This window comes from Dreissena polymorpha, chromosome 11 (genome assembly GCF_020536995.1).
Source record: "Dreissena polymorpha isolate Duluth1 chromosome 11, UMN_Dpol_1.0, whole genome shotgun sequence".
In the NCBI taxonomy this organism is placed as follows: domain Eukaryota; kingdom Metazoa; phylum Mollusca; class Bivalvia; order Myida; family Dreissenidae; genus Dreissena; species Dreissena polymorpha.
In genome coordinates, this window is record NC_068365.1 from 62,550,551 (window position 1) to 62,575,371 (window position 24,821).

Consider the following 24,821-nt stretch of genomic DNA (forward strand, 5'->3'; position numbering starts at 1 on the left):
AATAGGTTTTTTCACAGTTTGTTTTTACAATTAAGCTACATTTTCTTACTATTTCTCATCACAACAATTGTATATCTAATTGTATTTATGTGTCACTTTATATTTAATATCCCTACTGGATATGAAACTGAGTAATAAAAGTTAAATCAATCCAGCCGTTTTATGCGAATATTCGATTGAATGGATTTGCAAATATTTGAATACCATTATAGGTATTTGATGCCATCCCTAAAAAAGGTAAGAACAAATCAGTATTGTAAATTTAATATTTTATACCATATCTAAAACATTGACACATCCATGAATTCTAATTGGATGAAGTCTTCAAGAAAGACGTTGGTGTAAAACCCAATTTGCACATGTATTCTTCCCTGTGTTGACATGGACATCATTTGAATGCCCGGGGATGACCCCCTTATTGAACCAACTACCGTCGTAACCTGAAAATGTTAAAACTTTATAAGCTCAATGATGTCAATAACTAATGCAGAATAATTGAATATTGTTGAAGAAGAAATTGTGCAGAATAAGAATTCCAGAGTTTTTAACTTTCTTGTATGATTGTCACATTTGTCAAAATCATTGCTAAAAACCCAGCAGCGCTGTGTCAGCTATGCCCCATGGTAAATAAATCCAAAATGGCATGCACATCTGCACTTCATAGTGGCATATTTGAAGTAGACATTTAAAAGTTGATTATTTTTTGCCCCACAAAGTTTCAACATGACAAGTGAACTGACAAACCAACGGACAGAGTGACTCCCTTTCACAAACTTGTAAAAATAAAATCAAAAACATAAAATTTACATGGAGTTATTAAAATCCCTACTGACCATGTGAAGGGCTTTCTTGCTTTTTCCTGTCCAGGCTTTTTTCTCTCCCTTCTTCTGGGGTCCCTTGTTAGAAGCCCAGCTAAAAATGACACAATGGGACTCTTGTGTCAATGCACTCACCACTCAGAAGCAAATCGAACATTTGCAACCAGCATAAAACCAGAACAGACTGTGAGTAAGTTGCAGTTTGTTCAGATTTTATGCTGTTTGCTGCTCATCAGTATCTTAGGGTTTGAAAGTAAGCCTTTAAAACTTGAATCTTGTAAGAAAGGTCTTTAATTTGATTTTCTATGGGACTACAAAAGCGTGGAAGTGGTTAAGGGTTAAGAAAGATTGCAGAGCCCTGTGTGCACAAATGTTTAGTTCTCCTGATGCTATTTAACCCTTTACCACTAAGTTACCTATTTTGACGTGTTTGAAGTACTTTGGGAAGTTACATTTAATTAATAACCTTCATACTTAATTCAAGTTTTAAAGGCTTAATTTTCAACCCTTAGATACTGATGAGCAGCAAACAGCATAAAACCTGAACAGACTGCGAGCTACTAGAAGGCTGTTCTGATTTTATGCTGTTTGCACATACCTATTTTCATGTTGCCTCTTAGTGGGAAAGAGTTAACATATTTTTCTTGCTACACACCATTTCAAAACATTTGTTGTAGTGATATCTTGAATAAGTCTCAAAAATAGTTCTGGTCGGCTAAAAAAAATGGCCACTAGGGATGAGCAGTTTTCCTTATATTGCAATAGTGAAACCTTGAGCAATTTATAAGACCTGAATTTTTTGCCACTTTTCGTCATACAATCTGCTTTGTTCTGCCATTAAGAACTCATTTTTGTTAATTTAAATACCAATTATTTTTTCAGCAAATACCAATAGACCATCTGGATGCAATATATTCAAATTATAACATTGTCTTCATGCAGTCATCTGAATAGAAATTCTGCATATAAAATACACAGGTGACTTTGACAAGAAAAACATTGTTGTTCTTAATTTTTCCTGATCATAATTAAAAGGATAATGATTGGTTGGTATGTTGGCTAGTAGGCTGATGAACAGCAACAAACATGTTTAATGATATAGGAATACTCCAAAGCCGAAAGTATGTCCTGTCAGGAATTTATTGTAATCTTCCAAATGACCTTTGTTTAACATATCAATGCTCCAGAGTAAGTCAGATTGAGACTGGCCTGTGTTCAAAGGCTGTTGTCCCTTTGAGATTCCTCACCCCCCCCCCCCCCCCCCCCCTCACAAACACACAAATTAAGAGAATTAATAGGGGTCACCTGCCAGTCATGATCAATGTACCTATGAAGTTTGATGATCCTAGGCGTAAGCTTTCTTGAGTTAGCATCCGGAAACCATTTAACTGTGTCTAGTCACCGTGACCTTGACATTTGACCTAGAGACCTGAACATCAATAGGGGTCATTTGCCAGTCATGATCAATGTACCTATGAAGTTTGATGATCCTAGGCATAAGCGTTCTTGAGTTATCATCCGGAAACCATTTTTCTGCTTCGAGTCACTGTGACCTTCACCTTTGACCTAGTTACCTAAAAATCAATAGGGGCATCTGCGAGTCATGATCAATGTACCTATTTAGTTTCATGATCCTAGGCGTAAGTGTTCTTAGTTATCATCTGGAAACCATTTTTCTGTTTCGATTCACTGTGACCTTGACCTAGTGACCTGAAAATCAATAGGGGTCGTCTGCGAGTCATGATCAATGTACCTATGAAGTTTCATGATCCTAGGCGTAAGCGTTCTTGAGTTATAATCCGGAAACTGTTTTACTATTCGAGTCACTTTGACCTTGACCTTTGACCTAGTGGCCTCAAAATCAATAGGGGTCATCTGCCAGTCATGAGCAATGTACTTACGAAGTTTCATGATCCTAGGCCTAAGCGTTCTTGAGTTATCATCCGGAAACCATCTGGTGGACGGACGGACGGACCGACCTACCGACATGTGCAAAACAATATACCCCCTCTTCTTCGAAGGGGGCATAATAAGTACTCAGTCAATTATTCCATGGCATTTAAAGCCTAAAAAACATAACATTTATTTAAGCAACAATAGTTTAAACTTTAACATAAAACAATCATGCATCTTTGCAAAAAGCATTGTTGCATAGTTAATCTATTTGAATGTAAACTTTGGATTTATTATTATTTTTCTTCTTCTTAATAGGACATGTTCAAAGATTTTCTTAATTTAATAAAATGGTCTATTATTTTTTCAATACTTTAGTTATTGAAATTACTAAAAAATAATAAGGAGAACATTTTTTATACAAATTTACCCTTGCATGTATTTACATTGACACACAAATCATGAGAAAAGCCTGATAGTGTGATTCTTAGCTCAATAACTTGACTTTCTCACTGAAAGTGTAAGACTTGACAGGTCCGGTAAAAGGCATATCAGCCACCGGCTTGAAGCAAAGTTTGAATTTAATGCATTGTGTAAAGGCTTAGACTGTGCAGTATGCACAGGCTAATATGGGAGTAACCTTTCCGCCTATATTTTATTTTTCACTAAAGAAAGTCTCTTCATAGAGAAATTCTGTTAAGGCAGAAAGTGTTTCCCTGATATTAGCCTGTGTAGTATGCAAAAGCTTCTTTGCGATGACACTTTACACACATGCATTGAAACCCATTTTTCCCACAGCCAGACTCAAAAACAAACCTCAAAATAAACATAACAAGGGAAAAAAATGTAACAAAACCAGGTTTTCAATTTGAAAAAGAAAAGTCTGATAAAGGGAGACAATTCAAAATGTGCATGGTTACTGATTGTACCTAGTTACCCCCTTGTGTCAAATTCGTGGCGACCTTGATTTCAATTAGTAACAAGAGATGAGTCCGATGTGTTTGTTAGAAACAAAATGCCCCCTAAGGCGCTGCTTTGAATTAATTTCTTTTTAAATTGACCTTTGACCTTGAAGGATTACGTTAACCTTGACCTTTCACCACTCAAAATGTGCAGCTCCATGAGAAACACATGCCAAATATCAAGTAGCTATCATCAATATTGCAAAAGTTATGACCAAGATTAAAGTTTTGTGACACATTCAATGACAGACAGACACAAACAATGACAGACAGACGGGCCAAAAACAATATACCCCTGATCATTCGATCTGGGGGCATAAAAAAAGTCTGATAAAGGTAGACAATGCAAAATGTGCATTGTTACTGATTGTTTCTAGTTACCCCCCTTGTATCAAATTCAATCTATTTTTAACCTTGACCTTGGAGATATCAACGTAATTCTTTCGCATGACACACCGTCCAATGATTGTGAACACATGTACCGGGTAATTTTAAAATCTCACAATGAATGACATAGTTATGGCCCAGACAAGATCATTTATGGCCATTTTTGACCTTTGAACTCAAAGTGTGACCTTGACGTTGCAGATATTCTTCCACACTAAGCTTGTTCCGCCCACCCGCCCGCCGACATTCACTAACCTAATAACCACTTTTTTTTCTTCGGAAAACCTGGTTAATAAAACCTCATATACTGACCAATCCTCATTTTCTCGACTAATTCCTGCGACATGAATGCTGACAGACATCGCGACACGCCAAGTCGTATTGCCTGGGCCTGTCCACTGATCCCACTGCCGGTCACACGGACAGACACATCGTAGCGGTCGATCACGTTACACAATTGTAGTGGCCACATAACTACCTGTCTGGAATATACAGAAATAGTTGAAATAAAACAATACATACTGTCTGGATCAATAAATGCTTCGGACAACACACATATTTTTAATTTTTAAATTTAAAAGTAGACTGTCTTGTTAATACTTAAAGTCAGAATCAACTAGAATTTTTAAATATCAAAAGCTTTCATCATGGTTTTATTATACACAACTAAATATCACAAGACTTAAGCAGTATTGCATGCAATACAGGAGCCCCCTTCCAGTCAAGTGGTAACCGAGACCAATTAAAAATGGGCTTCGTGTTCATATTGCCCTTTCTCTGTACGCATGTAATGCTTCATAATTTCCATTTATCACAGCAACATTTTATTTTGGTTTTCAAAATTCGCCAGACAAGAGGTTTACCATGTTTCATATTGATAAATTACAGGCAGAGATACAGTCACAAAGGACAGAGCGAAAACATATGGTCCCCTTCTGAGAATCTGGTAGCCGAATTATAAATAATGACGCATGTCAAAGCAATTACCATACATGATTTAAATGACAAGCAACATGATGAGTTATTAATACCCTTTTATTCTTTAAGTCATGCAAAGGGTTCCAATAACAAGCATCAATAGAGAGCATACATTTATGCAGAACAATTGAGCCATGTTATGGGAAAATTGGGCTAAATGCAATTGCAAAACAAGTCATCCCTAATTAGGCCTAAGCTAGATTTTTTGTTTAAAAAAGTCCTGTAAAAAAAAAAATATGCCTGGTACACTATTTTACCCACATGCATTATACACCTTTTTCCCAAAGCGTGTCTTAATATTACACAATACCTATAAAGGACATCCTCAAAGTAGGTGAGATCCTTCCCATTGATATTCCACTGTCCACTACCATTGTTCTTCAAAGAAACGTATGCCTTGGCTGTCTTCTTAAAACCTGCATGAGATTTAGAGAAGATACATACATGCCATTGTCTTACAGCTACGAACATAAGTGAAAACATTTACAGGCAAGGATTAGACAAAGTCTCAGTTGATTTTTTTAATTTTATCTTTGACCTTTAATTGTGACTTTGACCTGAGCTGTGTAAATGGCTCGGATGAGAAAGCCTGCTACTACCACAGAGTTATTTCAAAATCCTTAATTTTGCTCAAGGTTATGTCTTGACCTTTAATCTTGCCGATAGACCTAGTGACTGGTTTTTACACAACTCCAAATAATTTTTCTCAGATAGGACCTTTGATATGGCAGTCACATTGACTACAAAGCTGAATTGCTACAAAGGGAAAAGTTGTTCCTCGATAAAATTGATGGCAACTAAATATATGAGCTGCGCTCTGTGAAAAGAGGTTTTAATGCACATGGGTTAAGTGTCGTCCAGATAGGCTAATCAGAGATGACACTTTCTGTCTAATCTGGATTTTTTGCTTAGAAGAGACTTTCTTTGAACGAAAAATATAATAAAAGCGGAAAGTGTGGTCCCTGATAAGCCTGTGCAGACTGCAGGGGCTAATCTGGGACAACATTTTACGCACATGCATCAAAGACCCTTTTCACAGAGCACAGCCCATATGAAAAAACATGAAATAGCCAAAATACCTTGTATATTTGAAGAATGTGAATTTTTACACTATAATGTGATATATCAATGAGGTGTTCAACTTTGAATTCACAAAACCACACCATTTAGCAATTTTTTTATTTCCAAGATGTGATAAATAGTTAAACATTAAGACAAGAAATTAGCAGTCAAATATGTAATAAAACTGAAATACAATAAGAAACTATCAGCTGACAACAATATATTGAAAGATTGCACAGATGCTTTTTGTTATTGCACAATCTAAAAGGTACGGGTACACCATTGCCCCATAATATAACCCTTTTTATGTCACTTGAAAAGGCATCACAACAATACGTGGAAGGACACATTGTTGTGATTTTGTCAAGTATTCAGTAAATGTATGACATTGAAATCATTCTGTCATATTTAATATCAAAATAAAATTTTAATTATATAAACACAAATGAAATCAATTTTAATACATATCTGTCTTAAAATGGCATGTATGAAATATATACCAGAAATTCATATTTGTGTTAAAATGGCATGTTTAAAAAATGAATAGGTAAAATATACACCAAAAATCATAACATATACTTTATGACCAATTAATGAAAAATATATAATTGTTTGTGTATATGAGCCTTACTCTGCGAAAATGTGGCATAATGCATGTTGATAAAGTGTTGTCTAAGAATAGCCTGTGCAGTCCACACAGGCTAATTGGCGACAACACTTTCGGCTTACACTGGCATTTTGCCAAGAAGAGACTTCATCTAAACAAACAAGAGATGTGTTTGTCAGAAACACAATGCCCCCTATTGCACCGCTTTGAAGCCATATATTTGACCTTTGACCTTGAAGGATGACCTTGACCTTGACCTTTCACCACTCAAAATGTGCAGCTCTATGAAATACACATGCATGCCAAATATCAAGTTGCTGTCTTCAATAATGCAAAAGTTATTGCAAAACTTTAACCAAGGATAAAGTTTTGGGACACACACAATGAATGAATGAATGACAGACAGACAGGCCAAAAACAATATGCCCCCAATCTTTCCATCTGGGGGCATAAAAATACTATAAAAGCGGAAAGTGTCCTCCCTAATTAGCCTGTGTGGACTGCACAGGTGTATCTGGAATGACGCTTTATGCACATTTATTTAATCAAATTTTCCCAAATCTAGACTCATTTGAGTGCATTCATACCTCTCTCAATCACAAACAAACGTCCGTCTTCATCTTTGATTGGCTGCAAAAATCAATGATAAGTGTTTGTTGAGATCAAATACAATCAACAATACAATTATCAAAAGTTATAAAGAGACTCATATTATAATATTAATTGGAAAAATAGTAAAAGTAAAAACTATCTACTTTTTTCAAAGGGACCAAACTTACACCCACTTACTTATGGTCATCAATTATTTGGTGGTAAAAATAACCAATAAATGGCAAACAATATCATGTAATAATGTCTATGCTAGTGAAGTTTGTCCAAGTATTTCAAGCAAACGGATTGAATATTGTCACAGCCAACCTTTATTTACCACTGAAATACTGAAAAAAAGTTCAACTAATAAATCCTTGATTCACAAGGATCTATTGTTGAACTACCGGTATATTATCTTACAAGTAGTTTCTTTTTCTCCCCAGAGTCTGCCGCTTGTCTCACTCGGAGGAAGGTCTTCACAAAGTCACACTCCATATGGCCAAGAGGATGCTCCCTTAGTCGTGAGAATAGTGTGAGGAATCGCTTGTACTGAAAAGGAAAGTGAGAATAGTGTCAGGAATCGCTTGTTCTAGAAAGGAAAGTGAGAATAGTGTGAGGAATCGCTTGTACTGGAGAGGAATGTGAGAATAGTGTGAGGAATCGCTTACAAGTACTGGAGAGGAAAGTGAGAATAGTGCGAGGAATCGCTTGTACTAGAAAGGAAAGTGAGAATAGTGTGAGGAATCGATTGTACTGAAGAGTAAAGTGAGAATAGTGGGAGGAATCGCTTACAAGTACTGAAGAGGAAAGTGAGAATAGTGTGAGGAATCGCTTGTACTGGAAAGGGAAGGGAGAATAGTGTGAGGAATCGCTTGTACTGAAGAGTAAAGTGAGAATAGTGTGAGGAATCACTTGTACTGGTAAGGAAAGTGAGAATAGTGCGAGGAATCGCTTGTACTAGAAAGGAAAGTGAGAATAGTGTGAGGAATCGCTTGTACTGGAGAGGAATGTGAGAATAGTGTGAGGAATCGCTTACAAGTACTGGAGAGGAAAGTGAGAATAGTGCGAGGAATCGCTTGTTCTAGAAAGGAAAGTGAGAATAGTGTGAGGAATCGATTGTACTGGAGAGGAAAGTGAGAATAGTGGGAGGAATCGCTTACAAGTACTGAAGAGGAAAGTGAGAATAGTGTGAGGAATCGCTTGTACTGGAAAGGGAAGGGAGAATAGTGTGAGGAATCGCTTGTACTAGAAAGGAAAGTGACAATAGTGTAAGGAATAACTTGTACTGGAGAGGAAAGTGAGAATAGTGTGAGGAATTGCTTGTACTAGAAAGGAAAGTGAGAATAGTGTGAGGAATCACTTGTACTGGAGAGGAAAGTGAGAATAGTGATAGGAATCGCTTGTACTGGAAAGGAAAGTGAGAATAGTGATAGTAATCGCTTGTACTGGAAAGGAAAGTGAAAATAGTGTGAGGAATTGCTTGTACTGGAGTGTAGAGAAATAGCAATATTTTGATACTATTGCAAATAATGTAAGGGTAAAATAGATCCCATCAGATAGCACGGTCTTTTTAAGCTTCTCCACAGCAATAATGTGTTTGTTCCAGACAGATGGACATCCATTTATGATGGACCGTGCAATATAATACTTTAATAGAAATTTCTACTCACATCAGCTTCGCTAATCTTCTCTGGTTTAAACAGGTCCTTGAATTCTGCATAAGGTATCCACTCCAACATTTCAAACTCAATTTCCCTGTAATAGAAACATTTGATCAACTTTGGAAAATGTATTGCTTTAATTATTTAACCAGATGCAGAAAGCTTTCTTAAGCTGTACACTTAACATACATGAAAGCCTTGATGGCCATAAAGGCTCACCTCAGCTCAAGATAACCAACTATCAAGAAACACCAACTGTTGAAAACTTGACCAGGTGAATCAGTTTTTGACCATACTTGAACAAGATTCAAACTTGGTATATACATGTATATATATATTGTCAAGATAAACATTCAGACCAAGTTTCATATAGAATGAGTCAAAAATAAGAGTGGTAACAAGGTCTTGTTTAGGTTTGAACTGGTGACTAAGGTTTTAGATTCATGTGACCCAGATTCAAAGTAGGACTAGATAATATCAAGAATTACATTCTGACCAAGTTCTCTCCAAATTGATTCATAAATGTGGCCAAGTTTTTTAATGTGAGTGGTAACAAGCTTTATCTAAGGTTTGACCTTGTGACCCAGTTTTTTGGATGCACATGACCCAGATTTGCACTTGTCCAACATATTGTCAAGATAAACACTCTTAATAATTTTCGTTCAAAGTTTGACATTTATGTTGCCAGGTTTTATAAAAAATGAGTCATAAATGTGAGTGGTAACATGGTTTATCTAAGATATTGTCAAGATAACCACTTTGAACAAGTTTCATCAAGACTTAATGTGGCTACTCTACCAGATTCAAACTGGTCCTAGATAATGTAAAGATAAACACTCTGAACAAGTTTCATCAAGATTGAGTCATAAATGCTTCTTCTAGAGTGAGGGTGATATGAGGTATTTCTATGATTTGGCTTGATGACCTAGTTTTTGGACGTGTGTGACCTAGATTCGAAATCAGCAAAGGTATTGTAAAGATAAACATTCTCACAAAATTTCATCAAGATTGTGTCATAAATATGGCCACCAGAGTAGTTACAAGGTTTGTCTAAGATAAAAACTTAGACCAAATTTTATCAAGATACAGTCATATATGTGGCTTCTAGAGTGGTTATATGTTTTCTTTAAGATTTTACCTTATGAATAAGGTGTTGAAGCCAATTGACCCAGACACAAACTGCCTCCATATTGTCAACACTAACATTCTCACAAAGTTTTATAAGTTTTATAATAAGTTGAACAAGAGATGTGTTTGTCAGAAACACAATGTACCCTACTGTGCTGCTTTGAATTTATTTTTTTAGCTTTGACCTTGAAGGATGACCTTGACTTTTCACCACTCAAAATGTGCAGCTCATTGAGATACACATGCATGCCAAATATCAAGTTGCTATCTTCAATATTGCAAATGTTATGGCCAAAGTTAAAGTTTTCGGACAGACGCACAGACTGACACACAGACGGACTGACGGACAGTTAAACTGCTATATGCCACCCTACAGGGGGCATAAAAATGTGGCCTCTATTGTGATACAAGCTTAAATCTGCTGAACCATGACATATAACTGAAGACACAACACTGGACTGACAATAGTTTGTGATCAGTTGAGCTAAAATCAATTAATGTTCATTACAAATCCACTCTTATCTTCAAGAAGGACACTTTGAATTCGTTAATGCTTTCCTGTGTACAAAATATTGGTAATTGTTAAAATCCAGCCCATGAACGAGGCCCTATTCTGGCTTCAATGCAAATTGAAACAAATGAGCCCTGCTCTGTGAAAAAGGGGTTTAATGCATGTGCATAAAGTTTCGTCCCAGATTAGCCTGTGCAGTGCACAGGCTAATCAGGGACAATACTTTCCGCCTTAACTTGTTTTTTGCTATGAATAGACTTTCTTTTAATGGAACATACCAGAAAAGCAGAAAGTGTCATCACTGATTAGTCTTAGCGGACTGCACAGGCTAATCTGGGACGACACTTTATGCACATGCATTAAACCCTCTTTTCACAGAGCACGGTTCAAATGCTTTCTCTACTCACTCAGAGGCTGTTGTATTCACAGAAAGATTGCCTTCTTGTCCACCATCAAAACCTTTCAAGCGTTCATACTTTACAGCAGCTTTCTAAAACAAGAACCCGTATACATTGGTAACAACAAATTAACAAGTACTGGTATATATTCACAAGTACCGGAATATATTCACAAGTACTGTTTTACAGGGATCATATTTTCCCGCAATATCAATCGGTCTGGATTTGAATGGGGAAAAAGGGTCCGAAAATTTATACTCGAAATCATGACAAATTACGTTAAAATATCTACCATTGATTGTGCCTTTCATGAAGGTGGTATAATAAATGTACAACTTAAATTCTCTTAGGCATTTTTTCTAAACGCAACATACGAGTTTTCTCAATTGGTTTTATCATTTGCTATTTCATTGTTGTTTAGTGTGCAGTTTTATCTGACTTTGTCAATATTATTAATCTATGTAAGTCTATACCGATGTTTTAAATCGCTGTCGACTCGATAATAGCTTACAAACATGCACTGAACAAAACAAATGTCTGTGTGTAGGTTGGCTACTGACAAAAGTTAAGAAATAATTAATAATTAAGTTATAGAAACCGCGCATCTAAACTTCCGGTCGTGGGTTATTCAACAAAAAACAATAAAGTACATGAATTATTTCGATTCAAACACGATTTTTACTAAAGATTTATACAATGTATATTATTTTTCTTGTGTACTATTTTATGTGAAGTTCTGCCCATAAAAATAACTTTCGGCTGTTCTGTCGATCAGATCCGCAACTTTCATTCATTTATTGCGAGATCATTACGCTGGTGGAAAATGTATAGGCATGTTTTGTTTAGTTACAGCGCGTGCTTTCAGTGTATAAGGTCTGCCCACAATTATTGCAGAATATCCGATTTTCTTCTTTGTTTATATGAAAGTTAACTGTATCATGCATGAAATGCACAATTTCTACGAGGATAACATTGATGTTTTCATCTCCGAAGTAACTTTTAACGATTTTATCGTGAACGAGTACATATTATGGACGATTAGTGTGCTAGATATAAGCCAGTGAATTTATCGATTGATATTGACACGGGGTTATTCATGCATGACTAGTACACAACCGTGCGAATCTTCGCTGCTTGGGTCATACTAGTTGGCTGATGTGCAATAAACTGGTCCTGACCGGTTTAGAGACTGCAGCGAATGGTTTATCACACCTAATCGAGATAAGAATGTAATTAGGGTGTGTTAGCATGTGCACTGTGAAATCGATTTCATGACATGGGAATTTTAGCAAACAGAATCGGACGGACTGTTTGGGACTTTCAATCGGTCTTTCATGACCCTAATCGGTCTAGGACCGACAAAACCGAAAAAAATATGATCCCTGCTGTTATATATTCACAAGTATGGGTATATATTCACCAAGTACCAGTGTATTAACACATACTGGTACATATTAACAAGTACCGGCATACATTCTGGGCAAAACTCAAAACATCACTTTCTTCATATTTAGTATAATAGGATTTGTGCCTATTTGTCAATATGGCAATTACTGATTCCCTCATGATGTGGATCTGTCAAGGCTTAATCTCCAATTAAGATGCTATCAAATACATTCTGTTGGGATTAAAACTAAAAAATTGATTGGGTTCCTTGAACAAAGAAACATTTGTATCAATAGACAAATCTATCAAAATATAATGTTCCGCCTAACTATAACAAAACAATACAAGATTGATTGCGATAAATTTCAAAATTTATTCAAATGGTCGATTCATAGAAGTTCATTATGTTAATTGAAAGTATTTTGTTTTTTATTTAACATGTTTGTTAATAACCATTTAATATCTACTTGTCACATACCTGTAGAAGCTCATAGAATGTGGGTTTCATTGTATAATGTAGATGTCACTTACTTGTAGTAGTTCATAGAATGTGGGTTTCATTGTATAATGAAGATGTCACTTACCTGTAGTAGCTCATAGAAGGTGGGTTTAATTGTGCCATGTAGATGTCACATACATGAAGTAGCTTATGGAATGTGGGTTTCATTATGTTATGTACATGTCACTTACATGTAGTAGCTCGTATAATGTGGGCTTCATTGTGTATTTGTAATGTAGATGTCACTTACATGTAGTAGCTCATATAATGTGGGCTTCATTGTGTATTTGTAATGTAGATGTCACTTACATGTAGTAGCTCATAGACAGTGGGTCTCATTGTGTAATGTAGATGTCACTTACATGTAGTAGCTCATAGACAGTGGGTCTCATTGTGTAATGTAGATGTCACTTACATGTAGAAGCTCATAGACAGTGGGTCTCATTGTATAATGCAGATGTCACTTAAATGTAGTAGCTCATAGAAGGAAGATTTCATTGTGTCATGTACATGTCACTTACATGTAGTAGCTCATAGAAGGAAGATTTCATTGTGTCATGTACATGTCACTTACATATAGTAGCTCATAGAAGGAAGATTTCATTGTGTCATGTACATGTCACTTACATGTAGTAGCTCATAGACAGTGGGTCTCATTGTATAATGCAGATGTCACTTACATGTAGTAGCTCATAGACAGTGGGTCTCATTGTGTAATGTAGATGTCACTTAAATGTAGTAGCTCATAGAAGGAAGATTTCATTGTGTCATGTACATGTCACTTACATGTAGTAGCTCATAGACGGTGGGTCTCATTGTATAATGCAGATGTCACTTACATGTAGTAGCTCGTAGACAGTGGGTCTCATTGTGTAATGTAGATGTCACTTACATGTAGTAGCTCATAGACAGTGGGTTTCATTGTATAATGCAGATGTCACTTAAATGTAGTAGCTCATAGAAGGAAGATTTCATTGTGTCATGTACATGTCACTTACATGTAGTAGCTTGAAGAAGGTGGGTTTCCTTGTATAATGTACATGTCACGTATGTAGCTCATTGAATGTGGGTTTCATTGTATAATTTACATGTCACTTACATGAAGTAGTTCATAGAAGGTGGGTTTCATTGTGTAATGCAGATAATGTTTGGGCCTTCCTTCCTCGTCATGCTCAGCAACTGCAACAAATGTTGACAATAATAAGATTTGAGCCCTTGGTAAAGTGAAACAAGTGTTCATTGAACAAGCGTGGGTCTCGTGCAAAATTCACTAAGGGAAGCTCCTGACCAGACTTGGCAGGCTGTTCACTATAAAATCACACAAGGTTTCATGGTCTTGTAAGCAGACAGGTATACGTGCAGGCTGGGCTGGAGCTACTCAGGGCACATATGGCATAGGACCAATTTTCGCATTATGTGTTGGGTTTTTTCACTAAAATAAGTTTACATATCCAAATTTCAAATAAAACAAAAGTTGATAAATTAATAAACATTGTTAAATAATTTCATAACTTTAAACATTAAAGAACTGTTGTCACAAAGAGTTGACTTTAGGATGACATAGCAACTGGTGCATCACAAAAACAAGAGCACCGCAGACCACTCATCTATTTTCTTTTTAAAGGTGAAGGGACTCTCGATTTAAATCACAAAGGAGGGAGAGGTGGAGTGAAGAGGGGTGTATAGTGTGGAGGTGTGGACATTTATTACATTATCTTCCATTATCTTCCAAAAATGCGGAAAAAAATGCAAAAAAAAATAATTCCGGGGGGGGGGGGGGGGGGGGGGGGGGGAAGTAAAGTGGATCGAAACACAAAATTTTACCATATATTCAAAGTTAATAAGTCAAAAAAGGGCCATAATTCCGTAAAAAAGACAACCAGAGTTATGCAACTTGTCCTTTTACTGTCCCCTTATGATAGTTTGCGAGTGTTCCAAGTATGAAAGCAATATCTATGATACTTTAGGGGTAAAGTGGACCAAAACACAAAACTTAACCAAATTTTCAATTTTCTAAGTATAAAGGGCCCATAACTCCGTCCAAATGCCAGTCAGAGTTACATAACTTTGCCTGCACAGTCCCCTTATGATAGTTAATAAGTGTTGCAAGTATGAAAGCAATAGCTTTGATACTGTAGGAATAAAGTGGACCTAAACACAAAACTTAACCAAATTTTCAATTTTCTAAGTATAAAAAGGGCACATAATGCTGTCAAAATGCCAGTCAGAGTTACATAACTTTGCCTGCACAGTCCCCTTATGATAGTTAGTAAGTGTTGCAAGTATGAAAGCAATAGCTTTGATACTTAAGGAATAAAATGGACCTAAACACAACTTAACCAAAATTTTCAATTTTCTAAGTATAAAAATGGCACATAATTCTGTCAAAATGCACGCCAGAGTTATCTAACTTTGCCTGCCTAGTCCCCTCATGATAGTAAGTAAGTGTACCAAGTTGAATGCAATAGCATTGATACTTTCTGAGAAAAGTGGACCTAAACGCAAAACTTAACCGGACGCCAACGCCGACGCCAAGGTGATGACAATAGCTCATAATTTTTTTTCAAAATATAGATGAGCTAAAAATGTTTTACATATCGTACTGTGCTTAGGGCAATGTATGCAAATTGAGTTGAAAACTGAGCTTATTTTCTCAAAGAAGTGTAGTAAAAATATGGGGCACAAATACGAATGGGCCTCGCTCTGTAAAAAGGGGGTTTAATGCAAGTGTGTATAGTGTTGTCCCAGATTAGCCTGTGTAGTTCGCACAGACTAATAAGAGACGACACTTTACGCTTTATTTTTGTTGCATTTAAAGGAACACTGTTCTTGACAAAATCCAGCTTAGGCGTAAAGTGTTGTCTCTTATTAGCCTGTGCAGACTGCACAGGCTTATCTGGAACTTAACTTTACGCACATGCATTTAACACCCTTTTCACAGAGCGCGGCCCAAATATGCATCGTTCTGCCTGATAAAAATGTCATTTCACCAAAAAATCTAAAATACCAAGTTACTCACTCTGTACTCGAGGTCTTAATACCAACGGGTGCTGCAAAAGACAAACAACACATCATACAGTGAGCATTATTTCTGGAATAGTGGGCTTAATATATGAATACTTTGCGCACATGCATTGAGCCCCCCACATGCATTGAGCCCCCCACATGCATTGAGCCCCCTTTTCACATGCATTGAGCCCCCCACATGCATTGAGCCCCCTTTTCACATGCATTGAGCCCCCTTTTCACATGCATTGAGCCCCCTTTTCACATGCATTGAGCCCCCTTTTCACATGCATTGAGCCCCCCACATGCATTGAGCCCCCCACATGCATTGAGCCCCCCACATGCATTGAGCCCCCTTTTCACATGCATTGAGCCCCCTTTTCACAGAACACGGCTCAAGTACTGTAATCCATTCTTAACATGCAATTTTAAGTTCAAAATAATATTTCATATAAACAGGGAAATATTGATAATGTACTTCATAAAAATATATCCATATTTTATAATCTGACCTTTGTTTATTAATAAGTTCAAATAACCAGTTACATATTCTTGCAATAAACGAATGCACATTAACTATTTTGTTCAGTTTAATATTTTTTATATATTTATGTAATATGTCATGAAATGCTTAAACTTATTTGCCGAAACATTTGCCACTTCACTAATTCTACATGTCAGAAAATCTAGTTTTGCACAGCGGTTCTTCTAGTCACTTGTAAGTTGTAATACAATAATTAATTCTCTATGAATAAATTGTGTTGTGCAACATATAATATTTGGAAAACGCTCTGTTGTCACACTGACAGTGGGGGTAATCACGTGATAGTCAAGATGGCGACCTCCATACCGAGACAGTTATTTTTTGCCGTTTTATATCCTTTATTACTTCTGTTTATTTTTTAAATGACACTCACTTTCAAGCCATATCAGTAAAAGGGTGATTAGATTTTATTTCGTGTTAAAATTCGCTTTTCATCTCGACTTTACTCCCCGCAAATTTTCTTAGTGATGTCCTAATTAGGTCATCCCGCTAAGAAATTTTGCACCGAGTAAAGTCGAGATATAGAGTGAATATTACTATGAAATAAAAGCAGGTAACTTTCTTCCTAATATGGCTGGAAAGTTAGCGGAATAAAAAATAATAATACAAGAAATAAAGGATATAAAAGGACGAAAAATACCTGCCTTGGCATGGACATCGCCATCTTGTTTGTCACGTGATTACTCCCCCTGACTGAGGTCCTACCTCCATCATAGGGCGGGCCTGCTTGTTGAACAACCCTGAGGGAAACAGGTACTCTATACACTTCTGAAATTGGCATGGGAACAACAATTGTAGAGCTCTATACATTTCTGAAATCACCATAGGAACAACATTTTTAGAATTTTAAACATATTTGAGATCAGCATGTGAATGACATTTGTAGGACTTAAAACTTTTCTGAAATCAGAATCTGAATTATACAAAACGGTTGATTAAAAATATCTTAATATTTTCATACCTTCAAAAAAGTAATCGTCATCATCATTTATTTCATATTTCTTCTGAACAGCTTCATCCCCAACACTGTCATAATAATCATATTCCTCATCATTACTGTCAATGATTTCATATTCCACATCATTACCATCATATTCCACACCATAATAGTAAATATTATCATATTATTCACTGTTAGTCTGTTATTTTTATATTCCTCACTGTTACCATCCTTTTTATTATATTCCTCACTGTTACCATCATTATTTTCATATTTCTCAGTGTTACCATCCTTATTATTATATTCCTCACTGTTACCATCCTTATTAACTTTATCATATTCCTCACTGTTACCATCATAATTATCATATTCCTCACCGTTACCATCATTATTATCATACTCCTAAGCATAATCATCATTTTAATCATAATCCTCATCATTATCATATTCCTCATTAATAATGTCATTATTTTCATATTCCTCACAGCTATTACAGCTACCATCATTAATATCATATTCCTCACCGTTACCATCCTTATTATCATATTCCTCACTATTACCATCATTATTATCATTTTATTCACTTTTACCATCATTATTATCATAGCCCTCACTGTTACCATCATTATTATCATATTCCTCATCATTACCATTATTATTTTCATATTCCTCATTCTTACCATCATTATTATCATATTCCTCATCAATAATGTCATTATTTTCATATTCCTCATCGCTACCATCATTATTATCATATTCCTCACTATTACCATCATTGTTATCATATTCCTCACTGTTACCATCATTATTATCATATTCCTCATCGCTACCATCATTATTATCATATTCCTCACTGTTACCATCATTATTATCATATTCCTCACTGTTACCATCATTTTTACCATTACTGTTACCATAATCATTTTCATATTCCTCAACATAATCTTCATTATTTTCATATTCCTCACCCTTAATGTCATTATTTTCATATTCCTCATCGCTACCATCATTATTATCATATTCCTCACTATAACCATCATTTTTATCATATTCCTCACCAATACTGCCATTATTATCCAGGGTTTTTTTTAGCCCGATTTTATAGCCGAAATTCGGCTATGTTCCCAATCCCAAAAAGTATACTTTTTTCCCAAAATGTGGCAAAAAATTCCCAATTTCCCCAAAAAAATTATTTTTTTTTTTAAAGAAGTGTCTTATGCGTATTTTATCTCAGTTTTATTTCAATAACATCTAACAAAGTAATATATGATTTTGTTCTTTTAATTTGAATGATTATAAAGAGTTATGTCAAATTTAGTATTTCCCCAATCAGTGGACTTATCGTGTGGAAAGGCTAATGAATTTATTTTCCCAATTTCATGAAAATGCCGATAAAATTCCCAATTACAAAGCCATGGGCTATCTTCCCAAAAAGTGGAAAAAAAAACCTGTTATCATATTCCTCACTGTAACCAACATTATTATCATAGTCCTACCGTTGCTGTCCTTATTTACATGTTTCTCACCGTTACCATCATCATTTTCATATTCCTCACCATAATGGTCATTACACATATTTTCATATTCCTCAACGTTACCATAATTATTATCATATTCCTTACCGTTACCATCATTTTTATCTTAGTCCTCAACATTGCTGTCATAATTTTTATATTCCTCACTGTTACCATCATTATTATCACATTCCTCACTGTTACTATCATTATTATCATAGTCCTCACCCGAACTGTCATTATCATCATATTCCTCACCATTACTTTCATTAACATCATTTTCTTCACCATTTATCATCATATTCCTCACCATTACTTTCATTATAATCATATTCCTCACCATTACTTTCATTGAAATCATATTCCTCACCATTACTTTCATTAACATCATTTTCCTCACCATTTATTTGCATTATCATCATATTCCTCACCATTACTTTCATTATAATCATATTCCTCACCATTACTTTCATTGAAATCATATTCCTCACCATTTATTGGCATTATCATCATAACAAGAATCATGATGCTTTATTTACATTAAATTTTAATCAGAAGAATGAGAATATGATTTCAATCACACACGATTAAATTATATAAGAAACATTATTAGTATTACAAAATGGTATTTCAATCTGTTATAAAGTTGACAGCCTGATATTAACCAGACACTTACTTTCACATCCTCCTGAGTCATTTCTTGCCCCTCATCTAAGCCCATCATATTTGCCAAATGCCTCTTGCCCAGCTCATATTCAGCGATGTCTCTTTGACGTTTTAATTCTGTGAATACACCAAAACACCACTGTTATCAAGTAACTGATAATACGGATCCTACAGAGACTAAAATTTCAATTGAATGGTGACTTATATATCAAATACTAGGAAAAGGCACAACAAAAATGCTTTTAGCTTTTAGAGTTATCAGGAATGATAGTTGGATATTGTAAATATCCAATATTTTTTTCCAACATTCCCAATCTGATAAGGTATCCTTTAAACGGGCCACCGAACAGTTTCACTTTTCCAACCTTAAAAAGGATCATGGCTGTAAAGTACAATAACAAATATGAAGTCAAATACCACGAGGCTTTGTTTAAGGCTTATCTGGATAGACCTGATATATTTCAAGAACTGAAACTGAATTAAGTACAACCTTTCGCATTTATAAATTGTCTATATTCTAACAATTCATATGTATCAGATTTTAAATAACAATGATGATAGATGAAACAAAAAAAGTTACACATATTTGAAACTATACCTTCCCCTTGTAAATGCTTAATAAAACGCTCCATGGAGCGAGTTATCATCTGCGTTCTTGAGAAGGCCTTAGGGACAGTGGAAGTCTCTGATCCAACCAGACCATCTCTCCCTTGAGCTGGAACATTCTTGTTCTGCTGGCAACAGTGTGACTGGTGAAATAATGCCTGAAATGAATAAGACCTGAAGGGTACGAATTTTTTATAATATTTTTGTCATGCTATATTTGATAAATTCTACAATAAGACCAACATAAGTCTTCACATAATAATTCATCTGGATAACAGGGTAGCTTGTTTTGCTGCTTTTTCACGTGTCTACGCAGGCTTTTCCCCAGGAATTTGTTCATGCAATGCAACATGCAGCACATAATGATGAAGGGGGTTGGCATGGAATGGGCTTGCCCCCTTATGATTGTCTATTTAATAACAAAAACATTTAAATCAAAATCAATACTACTCTGGAGCTATTAAAACACATTTTTTCTATTTTCCCTCATTATCTTTTATTTATCCTCCATTTATTGATTAAGGCTACATATTATAATAACATGCAACATATCACAACAGGCAATGTAATACACTTGTAAGTTGATTTGAAAAAAAACACTCCATTTTTATATTTGAATACAAGTTACATATATTAAGATTTAAGCAGACAAACAATTGTTCTTTAAACATTATTGTACCCATGAAGTAGTATAAACCCTATTCTCGTGATTAAACATTACATAATTGTTAATTGGAGATATTTATTTGTTTCAAACTCATTAATTTATGTCAACATTATTGTCAGTTTTGATAGGTTGTAAACATATGACAAAATCAAAATAATCTTTCAGTATTTTTAATTGATTTGGAAGTAAGGGCACAGCGGCACAAAAATACTGCGAAAAGCCTGATGTGGTTTTACAGTACAATGTTAAAGTGCAAGTTTGTGACAATTGTCCTTCTTAAATAAAATATGGGAGCAATACAGCAGTTAAAATTACTTTGTGACCAAAATGCATTCAAGCTACATGACAATGTTTAGAACTGATCACATAATCTCAGGATGTATCAGTCACGCATTTTACGAGGATTTATATGTTTGTCAATATCAGGCTTGGCGAAATTGCCGATCCGCCGGTCCTGACCGGCAGATTTCCATTTGGTCCGACAGGTTTAACAAGAATGTCGGTCCTGGCGACCGGCAAAATGTGAAATGAATGCAAACAAATCATATTTTTTTCAAAGTTGAAAATTCGAAGAGCAAACCCCTTTCTAAATTCTACATCATGAAAATGAAATCGCTAATTGTTTTGATGTTTGCAATAAGTTTGTTACGTACAATTAGCAAATCTGACTGGTTACGCAACACCTACTTCAAACTCAGTCGCAAAATCGGCACCTGCGTTCTAACAAAAAAGATCTTGATAGCTTTGACATATTTTTGGAGTAGAAAAGGACAGTAAAATATGCATTTCTTTATGAAGCATGGCTTTTAAAAGGTTGTTTATTAAATATAAACAATGTTCTAGTGATATCTTTATAACATGCACTCGTCATTGGTCGCCAAAAATGTTATCATTTTACATTGTACAAGTTAGTGTCCGTTAACCGCAATTTTATTTTCGTTACTTCTTGTTACATAATTAGTTTACGTTGTTTTAATGCCTAAATGGATATAATTGGTCAGTTAAGTATAGACAATCCCAGAATCGATAATATGGGCGCCGCCATATTGGCTATTACGTAACCCGCGATTGAAAACGGTACTGAAGAATTTGACAGATTACAACGTTATCATTGTGTACACCCGCTTTATTCCAATAAACAGTACTTTATGACTTCGCACAGTAGGATTGAAAAAAGTGAAACATGAAACGAAGTGTCGATATGTATCACATCGTAAATCAATATAATTTAAATAAAAAATATACATGATAGATTCATAAAATATGTGTCTCTGCAACAATTTTCAGTGACAACACGCAATGTTTAAGGCCGAGTTGGCATTTTTAAGCATACCTTTCAGTAATGCATTTGTATAAAATTTAATTATTTCTTTATGGAATAAAATTATTCAAGCATAAATGTAAAGGTATAGAAATATCTAAAGTCTGAAGTAAACGTTGTGATTTTAGCATTAATAGTGCCGGAGATATTAACAAAGATCTGCCAATATATAAAGATTGGAATCATCCATTCAGACCAATTTTTTTTTTATAGATCTTTGATAATATTAATTAGATAGATTTAAGGTCGATGTAGACAATTATATTGATATCTGCCTTTGTTTCAGCCTATATTATTTCTTATTAAATGTCGTACTTTCTATATTTTCCGGAGATATTCATTAAGAAACGTTGTAAGATTAAAGACTGAGGACGACTTCTTTTATTGAATAATACATATCTTTGTTTGTCTAAACAGTTACCATTTCGCTATTAATATTTCCCTTGTAAGTGTCATTTTAAAGGTAATATACAAATCTATAGCCGAAATGAAGTTTGTGATTCTAAAATTGTTCCGTAAATCTTTATTATCGAAACTCTGTAAGATTTCAGGTAGAGAAAAAAAATTAAATTAAAATTATGTATCTAGTTTAGTCTAAAACTAAAGTGGTTTTTAGCAATCTTTTATTTAAAAATCGCTCTCAAGCTAATACAAAAATATCTAGCTGGAAATTAATTTTGTGATTTAAATGAACAAGTATCGGAGTTATTCGCTTGCAAAACTGTGTAAGATGTCAGGATATGTCATACTTTTTTATTGAAAAGGACATATCAGCTTTTGTCTACAACTTTCTTATATTATTATTTAAATTACGGTTTACATGTTGCCTGAAATATTATTAAATGTTTTAATGATATCTTAATTCACGATTGAAATGTTCAACATGATAAAAAATGAGCCTTAAATAAACTTAAATAGTTCCAATTGTGTTCTCTAGATTTCTTAACGTATGTCTTTATTAAATTTTCGTAAAACGGTCTAAATTTACGCGTAAAAAATAAAAACATGAACAAAATAAGTGATTTATTTTTCTTTAATTACGGATTATTAATGACAGCAACATTCATCTCTTGAAAAAAACATCAGCGATAAAGGCGCGAACGAATTCGCTAAATGGGAGGCGATGTTTCAAGTGTGGATTAAAAGCGTTTATGGGTTTGCCCGTGACACCACATGTCTGCACATGTGTAGATACCGAAATTAAGATATCACGCGTCACCTTTAAATAACATGTTAAATAACAATCAAGACCGTATTCATGCCAGGGACATACACAAATAGGTCCATGTCCATGCTGTGTTTTATTACTCTTAAACGAATGCAGATGAACCTTATTTCTACTAATTATGTAATTTTTTTTTTTTTTTAATTACACGAACTATTATGCGGTTGTCAGATCGATAACAGAAACTCTTTAAATCCTCAAATATATATGATAAAGCCGTTTCGCTGCCTTGTTTTGCGTAGGGACCTATACACACATATATATATATATGCCTATGTTTATTTCTTCAGTACCGTTTTGGAGGCGCGCGAGAGTATTCAGGGGCGGGTAATCCGGGGAGGTATCGATTTCTGGGATTGTCTATAGTTTGACCAATAAGATGCCCTGTTACGTATTTCGTTGGATGATCATCAATATGTCGTGTTTTTTTTCGGTCCGGCTTAATTTTCTCCGGACCGGCACATTTTCTGAAATGCCTGTCCGGATGACCGGCATATTTTTTCCAATTTCGCCAAGCCTGCAATATAATTGAAAAATCTGCAACTTGATAATTATGTTTCTACTATCATTTAACATTCACTCCCTTAATTCAATTACATATGCTTACTTGCCTTACAACTTTACGATTTCTGCAAAGTTTCGCATTAGACAAACGTATCCGAAACGATGACCAACCGAAATATGTGCTATATCTGAAACAGTCAATTTGTAGTAAAGAGCAGTTTGATAACACCCAACACAATATCAAAAATATATATATTACTGTATTTACCCTACGGTTATATGTAGATTCAGATGTTGCAAACTGCAGTAGATTTAAATGTCGATACAAACGCAATGTTGTGAAGGACATGTTTTCATCCAAACACCATTCCGTACACGCTTGCTACTAATAAAGCGTTTATGGTTACACGCCACCTGTCAAGAAAATAGTATCAGGGTGAATATTTGATTAGGTTCCATTTACTGTCCATATTCAACAATTATCTAAATGTTAGACATTAACTGAGATAAGTTTCATAATTACAATGTTAAATAATATGTTAACAATATTAGATAAGAGTTCTTAGCAGATCACACGCTTAAAGCAGTTTTATGCTTTGTCGAAGCAACTAACCCCCATGTATTTTAGTAACGGTGTGTTGTCCGAATTCTTAAAGGGTAATTTTCTTGATTGTTTTATAAAAGAATGTAAAACGAAAATAAAAAAACCCAACCATTTGGAGCTAAATATATTTAAACTAAACTGAATAATAATTACATTTAGTAGCTTTATATGCAGAATATTTATAAATGGTCAGTTATGGCTCTGTCCCTAATTTTTCAAGTCGACACCGTTACGAAGAAAATTTCATCTACCGCACGGGAATGATACGGGGATACAACTTTTTCCGAAAAGTAAACATTCTTTCAACCTTTTACGTCATAATGAAGCAATGAACAGAGCGCGA

At 35.0% G+C, this 24,821-nt stretch overlaps 1 protein-coding gene across 1 annotated transcript; it reads right to left on the reverse strand.

The window, feature by feature from the left end:
* Positions 1-248: 248 nt before the first annotated feature.
* LOC127851741 (28S ribosomal protein S9, mitochondrial-like) lies at positions 249-24,271 on the reverse strand. The gene is made up of 14 exons (XM_052385606.1): positions 24,143-24,271; positions 20,150-20,315; positions 19,562-19,668; positions 17,137-17,199; positions 15,901-15,931; positions 13,981-14,060; positions 11,006-11,088; positions 8,969-9,053; positions 7,719-7,847; positions 7,295-7,337; positions 5,349-5,454; positions 4,373-4,542; positions 834-912; positions 249-440 (listed from the first exon to the last, which is right to left on the reverse strand). Exons 1-14 carry the CDS (start codon positions 24,221-24,223, stop codon positions 428-430), a joined length of 1,236 nt encoding a protein of 411 aa, XP_052241566.1. The 5' UTR covers positions 24,224-24,271; the 3' UTR covers positions 249-427.
* Between the last annotated feature and the right edge of the window lie 550 nt (positions 24,272-24,821).